This window comes from Condylura cristata, unplaced genomic scaffold, assembly GCF_000260355.1.
Source record: "Condylura cristata isolate star-nosed mole 26May11 unplaced genomic scaffold, ConCri1.0 scaffold00020, whole genome shotgun sequence".
Lineage (NCBI taxonomy): Eukaryota > Metazoa > Chordata > Mammalia > Eulipotyphla > Talpidae > Condylura > Condylura cristata.
The window spans coordinates 23,476,010-23,486,879 of record NW_004567121.1 but is presented as its reverse complement, the minus strand read 5'-3'; the positions used below and the strand labels follow the sequence as shown (position 1 = coordinate 23,486,879).

Sequence of the window (10,870 nt, the reverse complement as noted above, 5' to 3'; positions counted from 1 at the left end):
GCCATCAGGGAGGGCCGGCTATGACATTTTTAAAAAAAGATTTTATTTATTTATGAATATAGGAACTGAGATATAAGCCACAGTTTTTTGGGGGATGAGAGGATTTACCAGCGACAGAGTGGGGAGCATAACAGGCAGATTGAAGTATACTGCCGAGGGAAGAGGTGAGTGAGTCAGGAAAGGTCTGCCACACCATGTGGATCATGTCCCTGGCTGGGGATCAAACTCACACTCACACTGAAGCGGCTGCTGGCCCTGCTGAGCTTTTAACCCATTGTGCCCCCAGGGAGGGCCCCTATTTTTAGTTTTTTTTCAAGGTAAATCCACATGCTTTTTCAAATGGTTGCACCAGTTTACATTCTAATTATTAACAATGTAACAGGTTTTTTTTTTTTTTTTGATATCCTCTTTAGCACTTGCTTTTGGGGGATTTTTTTTTTTAATGTTTACAGAACTGGGGTACAGGCCAGCAATGCAGGGGTGGTGAGAGGATTCAACAGAGATAGAGTGAGGAGCAGAACAGGCAGATGCACTGAAATACACTGCTGAGGGGAGCCATGGGCTGGTCAGGAGAGGTCTGCTACGCCATGTGGGTCAGCTCCCTGGTGGGGGATGGAACTCGTGCTGCAGTGGCTTCAGAGAGCTTCATAATGCGGTGCTTTCAACTGTTGCGCCACCAGGGAGAACTGGGAGATCTTTTTAATATAGAGCTATTCTCATGGGTGTGAGATGTAGTTTTAATGTGGTTTGACTGCATCTCTCTATTAAAAGCAGTGACAACGGTGGGGCTCAAGGAGTTACTTCAGCACTGTGAAGTTATCTGCAGCCAGTGAAACACAAGTTCTAGCCCTTGCCAGGAAGATGACCAACATGGCACAACAGACTGCTCCTGTCTTTCCCGCTGCCCCCCTCAGCAGTGTGTTTTGTTCAGACCATCTGTTTTGCTCCCCATTTTGTCTCTGGTGAATCATTTCACTCCCTGCCAGCCTCTGGTCTATGCACTTCAGCTCCTTTATGCAAAAATAAATAAATCTTTAAAGTGGTGACAAACATATACCTTGTGTATTAGCTTTTTGGATATCATTTTTGGTGTGTTCAGATGTTAATTGAGCAAATTTTTGCTGTTTTTTTAATTGAACAAGTTTTTGTACGTGTTGGATAGCATTAATTTCTTAGTTGTATAATGTGGAAATGTTTTCCCCCATTCAGTAAGGGGTCTTTTTATTCTAATTATATGCACTGTGTAAAAGCTTTTGAATTTGTGATAATTCTAATTGTTTCTTTTTGCTTTCATTTCCTTTGCAGAAGGGATTGAATCTCTAAAAACATGTTTCACATTAATAGAATGAAACCAGTGATTTCTGCTATATTTTATTGATGTAGATTTTATACAAAGAATTTATTTTTATGGAAGGACTTAGAGAATGATATGTCATTCTTTTACATGTGGCCATTATTTTTCTATACCGTGTTGTAACGACTTTCGTTTCCCTACTATATAGTGATTGTGGCTCCTTTCTCATAAATTGAGTATTGATTGATTCTTGATTTCTGCACTTCCAGATCTGCTCCATTGATCAATGTGTTACTGTTCTATTATCACATTTTTTTCAATATAATATTGTTTTAACTCCATATTAACATTAATATCATTTAAGATTAGGTAAGTTTCTCCTCTTTTCAGGATTACTTTAGCTGTTCGAGGCCTTTTATATTTACATTTAATATTTTGGCTCAGTTTCTTTGAAGAATATTTTAGTGGGAATGGTGTTCAATTTACATATTGCTTTTGGTAGGGTAATCATTTTGACTATATTGATTCTCCTTATCTGAACAGGGAATGTCTTCTTAACATCATCTTAACATAATCATTCTTTAAAGTCTTTTCACTGAGACTGTTTTTTGCAGATATATTTTACTTTCCCTATATGTCTCTTTGCAATTTACTGTGTAGAAGCTGATGTTGTCTTTTCCAGACATATTTTTAAAAAGGTTTATTTTTATTTATTTATGCATACAAGAACTGGGGTATAGGCCAAAGGAGTGGGGGTGAGAGGCTTCACCAGAGATAGAGTGGGGAGCAGAACAGACAGATCTACTGAAACACACTGCTGAGGGGAGCAGCCACTGGGTGGACAGTAGAAATTTGCTGTGTCCATGTGGGTCAGCTCCTTGGTGAGAGATTGAACTCATGCTGCAGTGGCTACAGATAGCTTGATAATGCTGTGACTTAAACCATGTGCTAGCCCCCTATTACTTTTTTGTAAGACTTTGAAATCCTGCATTGAAATTCTACTATGATTTTTTTTATAAAGATTTATTTATTTATTCATATAGAACTGGGGTACAGGCCAGAGATGTGGAGGGTGAGAGGACTCACCAGAGATAGAGAGGGGGCCAGAACAGGCAGATCACAAAGTACACTGCTGAGGGGAGCAGTGGGCGGGTCAGGAGATGTCTGCCAGGCCATGTGGATCTCCTCCAGGGCAGGCAGGGATCGAACTCATGCCGAAGTGGCTTAAGCTTCTTAGTGCTGTGCTTTAACCCGCAGCGCCACCAGGGAGGGCCCACTACTATGAAATTTTAAAAAGATTTATTTATTTATGCATAAAGAATTGGGGTACAAGCCAGACGAGCAGGGGAGGCAGGAGGATTCACCAGAGACAAAGTGGGGAGTAGAACAGGCAGATCTGTGAAGTACATTGCTAGGGGAGCAGCAGGTGGGTCTGCCTTGCCATGTGGGTCACCTCCAGGCCAAGGATGGAACTTGGATTGAAGCTGCTGCGGTTGGCTTACAGTGCTGCGCTTTAACCAGTTGCGCCATCAGGGAGGGCCTATACTGGGAATTTTTGTAGCTGTCAAATTCATTGATTCACATTTAGTTGCTCTTTTGATCCAGACTTAAGACACTTTTGGTGACACTGATCTTCACTGATAGTTGCCTTTTATTCTTTAGTGGTAGTTGAAGTGGAATGTACTCATTTTTCATAATCTTGTCTCAGATATAAATGCCCTCCACGATTTGAGGTAATTACCTAGGAACTATTCATGTTGATTTTATGCTTATGGAATTTTCTAAAATATGCCTTAATTATTAAATATTTGAAATTTTTTTCTGAAGATTTTAATTTTGAAACAGAAAAGGAGTAAACTCTTTACCGATTACCACTAATTTTAAATATTTTACCACATTTGCCATAAAGATTATATCATTTCCTTACATATACAGATATATTACTTTTGCTCAGTTGAGACTAGGTTGCATACATTAATCTCTTTACCCCTTTCTATTTTTGGTTCTAAGCACAATATTCTCTATACTGTAGTATAGATGCTAGGTTTTGATTAAGTTTGATTAAGTTTGTTGATCTACAACACATATTTCATTTTAATCAGTTCTAGTTTATCTTATAGAACATTCTTTTTGTTCAGGATTATAATGTTTAATATAATATTTGGTTTGCAAACATTTGTTTATAATGTCTTTTTTTAAAAAAATATTTATTTATTTATGCATACAGAACTGGGGAACAGGCCAGAGGTGCAGTGGTAGTGAGAGGATTCACCAGAGACAGAGTGGGGAGCAGAACAGGCAGACTGACGAAGTACACTGCTGAGGGGAGCAGCGGGTGGGTCAGAAGATGTCTGTTGTGCCATGTGGATCACCTCTGGGGCGGGGATCAAACTCATCCTGAAGTGGCTTTAGCTTCTCAGTGCTGTGCTTTAACCCGTTGTGCCACCAGGGAGGGCCCTATAATGTAGTTTTAAATGAAGCACTAAACCTTAAGTATTGAATTTTTGTTCTTTCAACAGCTAAACCAGGTGGACAGGTGAAATGTCAGTATATTTCTGCCGTGGATAAAGTTATATTTGTGGATGATTATGCAGTAGGGTGTAGGAAGGACCTTAATGGAATCTTGTTGTTAGACACTGCTCTGCAAACTCCAGTTTCAAAGCAGGATGATGTGGTTCAGCTTGAATTACCTGTTACAGAGGTAAGTTGAAATAAGTACCAATGTGCTTTTTTACTTCATCTTAGACCTGTTAGCTGTTAAATAAAAAATTTTCTGTTTACGGCATTATATGTATATCTGTATGTGTGTATATATCCCTGTAAAAACACCAAAGTTTTTTATTTATCTCAGCTTTGTTTAAATACTTGTCTTTCCTTTACATAATTAAGTGATGCTCATTGAACTGATATTTATTCATTTAAGATTTATTTATTTTGGTCTATAAGAACTGAGGTATAGGCCAAAGGTTCACGGTGTGAGAGGGTTCACCAGAGACAGAGTGGGGAGCAGAACAGGTAGAGCTGCTGAAGTATGTTGTTGAAGGAGCAGCGGGCAAGACTGGAGAGGTCTATTGAGCCATGTGGGTTAGCTCCTGGGCTGCAGTGGCTGGCAGTAGCTTGATAGTGCTGAAGTTTAACCCCTGTGTCAGCCGGCGGACCCTGTGAACTATATAAGTTAAAGTACTCTAAAATAGAGACCCCAAATGCAGTATTTGCAACAACAGTTCTTCCTATAATACTGCAGGACTGAGTTTGGAGGCAACTTCACTGAACCAGACAGCTTCTTCAGGTATCATTTCTTAGTCATAGGGTACGGGGAGACAAAAGCTTCCCTCTCCTTCATTCATCCAGTTCTCTTTCATAAATTATCTCACATACCTTCTTTTTTATATTCAACTGTTTGGCTAGATTTTGGTCATGCAGCTGCAGCAAGTAGAGGGAGACTGGAAATGTTGTTTTCTTTTTTTATATATTAAAAACATAGGGAGGGATAATACTTGTGGGCAGTCATTAACATGTGCCATGAGTCATATCTCAAGTATCCCATTATAAAATTTTACATAGGAATTTTCCTTTTGTGCCAAAATTGGTCACTTTGTGAAGTAACTTAATTTTTTGTATTTTTATTTATTGCAAGCACATTGTAATTTGAAAGTACAATTTTGACTTTGTTGAATTTTAAACATCTTAAATAAGTTGTAAAAGACTATAAGGAGAGGTTTTTTCTGTCTTCTACCAAGTTGTTGACTATTGTTTTGCATTTGGCTGAGTGATATGGTTAGTTGGTAACAATTAGTATGGTTTCTATCCTGTTTTTAGGACACAAAAGCTATTATGTATAAATTTGAAGTTTGGTGTAATACTTTTTATTCTCTTTGTGTTGCCTTAGTAAATAGATATTAAAATATATCCACTTGGATTTCATAGTATATCACAGTTGTTTGTATGTTAGTATTGCAAGCATGTTGGTATTAGTTTGAGTTGTGGAAGCAAGAGTATATTTTCATTACCAAACTCTGGATCTATTTGTAAAATCTTTTGACAGAGAATTCATCAATTTTACTTTGTGCTGAATCATATTTCCTTTCTATATTAAAGGAGTTTAGACCAGGCGACATCTTAATAAAGCTGGTATTTTAATAAAGGATATGTGTGGTAGTCTATAATGAATGGTAGTATAAAACTTTTCAGGTTTTAAGAATTACATAAATAGAATACACATTTGAAGGTTTATGTAACATAGACCCTCAAGTTAATACTGTTCTTACTGTTCAAATAGAAGTGCTGGGTATTTAACTGATTTCTACTCACTCTCCTACCTTTCTGGCTCCTAACATTTGTTGCTGGGTTTCTCTCTTTTTGCCTAAGTAGTTACAACTATCATTCTTTTTTACACAGTATTATTTGTAGACTTTCCATCATCCCAGGCATTCTTTACTATACCACATTAGTTTGTACTGTCTTGCCTAAAGTGTGGTGTTGTAGCTTTGGTTGGATTAATGCAGATGTATTCTTTCCTTATATAAAATAAAAATTTCTCTTAAGCTAGTGTTGACCTTGATAATCAGTAATCACTCATCATCATTATCAGTAATAATGCAGAGAACTTTTTCATATTATCTGTTGACTTAGTGGATGTCCCCTCTTAACAATTTGAATAATTTGATTATGTAGAACTCATTGAAGAACTTTGTTTCTTTATAGGTTACATCTTACATTTTTTTCCTATGATACTAGCTTGTCTAAATCTATCTTGATTTGGTTTATTATAACATCAATATATTAATACTTTTACATTGTGAAACTACTATGAATACATTGCTTTTTGCTTATTTCTATTTTTGCAGTGGTCTTTCACATCATTATTTGATTAATGATTCAATTTATTTTATAAATAACAAAAGATGGTAAGCTTTTGTATACAATATCTGTTGGAAGCAATTCAAATAAAAATGTTAAAATAAACATCTGAATTACATATTTTTGTGTGTTTAATTTTCTTTGATCATCTCTTTTATTTAGGCACAGCAGCTTTTATCAGCATGTTTAGAAAAGGTAGATATTTCTAGTACGGAGGGTTATGATTTGTTCATCACACAACTTAAAGATGGTTTAAAAAACACATCTCATGAGACTGCAGCAAACCACAAAGTTGCTAAGGTAAGACACTAAGAAAAATTATCTTGTTTAAAGTTGGTTAAGGGTGTTCAGAAAAAGGAACTGTTGTGCTATGTGGGAATGTAGACCTAGCTCCTATGAAAAATAGTATGGAGGTTTCTCAAAACATTAAAAACAGATGTATCATATGATCAGGCAATTTTAACCTGAAGAATGTTAAAACTCTAGTTAGAAGGGATATATGCATTACTATATTCACTGCAGCACTATTTACAATAGCCACATTTGGAAACTATAAAAGTACCCAACAATAGCTTCACAAGATGTGTTAAATATACATGATGGAATACTATTTAGCTACAACAAAATGAGAACATGGATGGAAGTGGAGAGTATTATGCTAACTGAAAAAAGCCAGAGAGAGGACAAGTCCCGATGATTTCACTTGTGTGGAATATAAAGAAACAAGGCCAAAGAAGACAGTTAAAGCAAAATGAAGTTTAGAAATATGATTGCAGAGCTGAGACTACTAAAGATGGAAGGTGTGGGTCTAATGGTGTATAATAAAGGGATATGGGTGCTTTGGTGGTGGGTAGGGCATAGTGATACACATCTGAGGAGGTGTGAACTTTTCCCCCTGAATCCGTTATAACTCTATAAACCAGTGTTACCACAGAAATAAAGAAAGAAATGTTATTTTTTAGGGTTATAAGAGAAAGATAAAAATATTCAAAATTTTAGACTGTTCTCTCTTTAAAAAAATGTGTTTATAAGTCATCTCAAAGTTGAATCTATTTTTACTGAAGTTTGTGGGAATTACTTGCTTACTTTGTTCCTAATGTTCCTGTTGGCCATGTATTGATTGAGAGGCTGATAAAAGACCTTCTTGTCAGGTAAAGAGCATGGATACAAAAAAGATGTCTTTGAAAATGGGATCTTTTGGGATTTTTGTTGATATAATTTTTTTAAAGTATGGCTAAGATACCTATAGGAGATGGTGCTTTGAGTTGAATTCTTGGATGTATTTCATTAATTTCTCTGTCTTTTTCTATTAAGACTTATTCCTACTTAGAACTGTAATAATGTAAAAAATTTTTATTTTAAAGATTTATTTACTTATGCATGCGAGAACTGGGGTAAAGGCCAGAGGTGGGTGGGGTTGGGGGAGAGGATTGGCCAGAGACAGAGTGGGGAGCAGACCAGGTAGATGCACTGAAATACACTTTTGGGCCCTCCCTGGTGGCGCAACCAGTTAAAGCACAGCACTATGAGGCTGTCACAGCCACTGCAGCATGAATTTGATCCCTGGCCATGGAGGTGACCCACATGGCATGGCAGACCTCCCCTGGCCTGCCTGTTGCTCCCCACAGCAGTGCATTTCAGTGTATCTGCCAGTTCTGGTACCCACTCTGTCTCTGGTGAATTCTCTCCTCCTCCAACCTCCGGTCTTTACACCAATTCTGTATGCATAAATAAATAAATCTTAAAAAAAAAGAAAAGAAAAAAAAGAAATACACTGCTAAGGGGAGCAACTGGCAAGACAGGAGAGGTCTGCTGTACCCTGTGGGTCACCTCCCTGGCTGGGGATCAAATTTGTGCTGCAGTGGCTTCAAGGCACTGTGCTTTAACCCCTGTGCAACCAGCGGGGGCCCTAACTATAAAATTTCTGTAAGGAAATATAAGGAAAAAATCCATTTTCCTAAAGGTAATTTTTATATTTATAATTTTTATATTTATAAATACCTTTTTTTCTTAAGTATTGTTACAATCACTGAAATATTATGATATTTATGATATATCTTAGTCCATTTGAGTTGCTATAACAAAGTACTTTTGATTATAAACAACAGAAGTTTATTGCTTATATTTCTGGAGATTGGGAAATCGAAGTTCAAGAATGCCAGCATGGTTGCCCCGAATTCTCCTTACCCATGCATGAAAGCATTACACAAATGCTTTCTGGTTCCTAGCTGGTGTATTCTCTCTGTATCCTTCTGTGGTGGAGAGGGCATGGGATGTGATTGGCCCCTCTCTTAGAAATATCCTAATCCCATTCCATGAGGGCTTCACTTCATGACTTAATACCTTGCAAAGACCTATCTGCTAATACATCACTTTTGGGAGTTATTATTGCAGTATATGAATTTTTGGGAGCCATAAATATCCATGCCATAGTGTATATGTTGCTTTTATTCAGTTAATATATCTTAGATATCTCCTCAGTCCTCATAGATCATTTGTATTCTGATTACTTATATTGAATTTTATTGTGCAGATTTATCATAACTTTATTGGCCATATTCCGTTATGGGACATTTTGTTTAGTAAAATATAAACCATACAATGAATTTCAACTGTAAGACTTGATTGTAAAGTGTTTACTTCATATGTGTTTGAAACCTAAAAAAATGAAAAGGAAGCCCCTTGATCACACATCATTGGTAACTACAAGAAGCAGTTCTCACCTAAATCTAGATGAACAAGGACAAGAAGTTAGGGCTGTCAGAACCTGTAGACTAAGAGAATGGGATCTGTGGGCCTGGGACTTAGAATTAGGAGGAGCTGCTGCCCAATTAGTACCTCAGGAACTTGGAAGAGTTTGTGAAACTGAAAAGAGCTGCTACTTCACTGATGTTATTTAGTACCTCTGTGGGAGCTCTATGGTTCTGGGAATACTAAAACAAAACAGAATAGCTTCTGAAGCCTGGAAAAATTAGCAACTGCTCTCTGTATGTTCTTTGCTGAAACAATGACAAATAATAGGTAATAGCAAAGAGCAAGACTTTTCTCTTTTATTATGCTTTCTAATTTCCCTCTTGTCTGAATCTAACAGCCAGCAAAAACTGGTTGACAGAGAAGTACAGATTGCAGAGTCCCGATTCCAACATTATGGAGATGATAATAAAGTGTTTGGAACTGAGAGACAATAGTTTAGTAACAACTAGGAGTGTACCATTTTGGCTGCTCAGTATCTCTACACACACTTTTAAATATGTGTTTGAATTTTCATATAACAAAAATATGCTTTTACTTGAAATTACTATTTACAGCTTTCTTCTACCACCCTGTCTACATTTCTTTGGCTAGCATCTCAGTGGGTCAGGTGACTTTACATGGTGGAGGGACTGAAGCCTTTACTTTTGTGGGAAACCTTGGAAAATTTCTTGGATTTTAATTTCTCCTTACCCCTGTTGTTTATTCAGTTTCCTCCCCTTTTGTCAGTTAATCACATCAGCTAATAGGATAATCTTCTTTGTTTTAAGATTTAGTGACAGGAGAAGCCCCAAATTGCAGGATAGCAGTTTTCACACAATTTGTTGGAACCATTGCTTTACCGCTGGTGGAATGGAAGATGTCTTGAGGTTAAACTGTAAAAACAAAAAAGAAAAATTTGTGAATGGGTTATTAATAATAGTGGTCCTGCTAGGAAAAATCATACCACATTTTTATTTTTTATATATATATATATTTTTTAAAGATTTATTTATTTATGCATACAGAGCTGGGGTACAGGCCAGAGGCTCAGGGGTGGCGAGAGGCTTCACCAGAGACAGAGTGGGGAGCAGAACAGGCAGATCGACGAAGTACACTGCTGAGGGAAGCAGCGGGCGGGTCAGGAGAGGTCTGCCATGCCATGTGGTCACCTCCGGGGCAGGCGGGATCGAACTCATGAGGAAGTGGCTTTAGCTTCTTAATGCTGTGCTTTAACCCGCTGCGCCACCAGGGAGGGCCCTATTTTTTATATTTTTAAGGCATAAATGTTGTCCTGTAAGGTAGAGTTCACCCTTTAAGGCATCTTTACTAATTAGTGCTGAAAATGAGTCTTTAATAAGGCACTGAGTATTTTTGTTAGGCCAGCAACTTCTTACTATGATAAGGCCAAATCAATTTAATGGTCAGGAGTCCATTGATACAATCCCTGTCCCTCCCTCCTTATCTTTAAAGTGCTTTCTTTGTTTAGAAGTGAAATTGTGTGGAATACCATGAGGATGCATAAGCTATTTTTTTTTTCCATCCACAGCAAGTGGTGTAATATGGCGGAAGTGTTGTGGGCAGAATGGGCAGATGCATTTTCTGAATACATAGCTATTACTGTGAAGAAAGATTGCTGCTCGTCCCTTGACTGTGGGTACCTTACCTCATCAGCCTGTGGCATATAGCCGGCTATTCCTTGGAAAATAGTGTCATGCCATTAGCTTGGCCAATTAGATAATTAGCAGTAGCTGTAGCCTGGTTAATTTATATTGCTGGGCCTGTGTAGAACCTCTGTTTGCTGTAGCTCGTATATAGAAACCATCAGGACAGAGGATGAGTGACATCCATATAGTATGTATAATTTGTCCATTTCCTCTGGAATGAATTCCTTTTTTTTTTATTACAAAGTTTATTTTTACATCATTTTGCACATTTTTTTTTTCCATCTCGATTGTAATCCCCGTGGGTTTCCCATCACCAAAT

At 37.4% G+C, this 10,870-nt stretch overlaps 1 protein-coding gene across 1 annotated transcript in view; it reads left to right on the top strand.

Annotated features, from left to right (window-relative positions):
- Positions 1 to 10,870, top strand: part of BIRC6 (baculoviral IAP repeat containing 6) — a 176,847-nt gene that overhangs the window by 18,042 nt on the left and 147,935 nt on the right. Inside the window, exons 2-3 of the mRNA XM_004686308.2 lie at positions 3,814 to 3,995; positions 6,317 to 6,454. Coding sequence (XP_004686365.1) covers positions 3,814 to 3,995; positions 6,317 to 6,454 — 320 coding nt within the window. The remainder of the gene's footprint in view (positions 1 to 3,813; positions 3,996 to 6,316; positions 6,455 to 10,870) is intronic.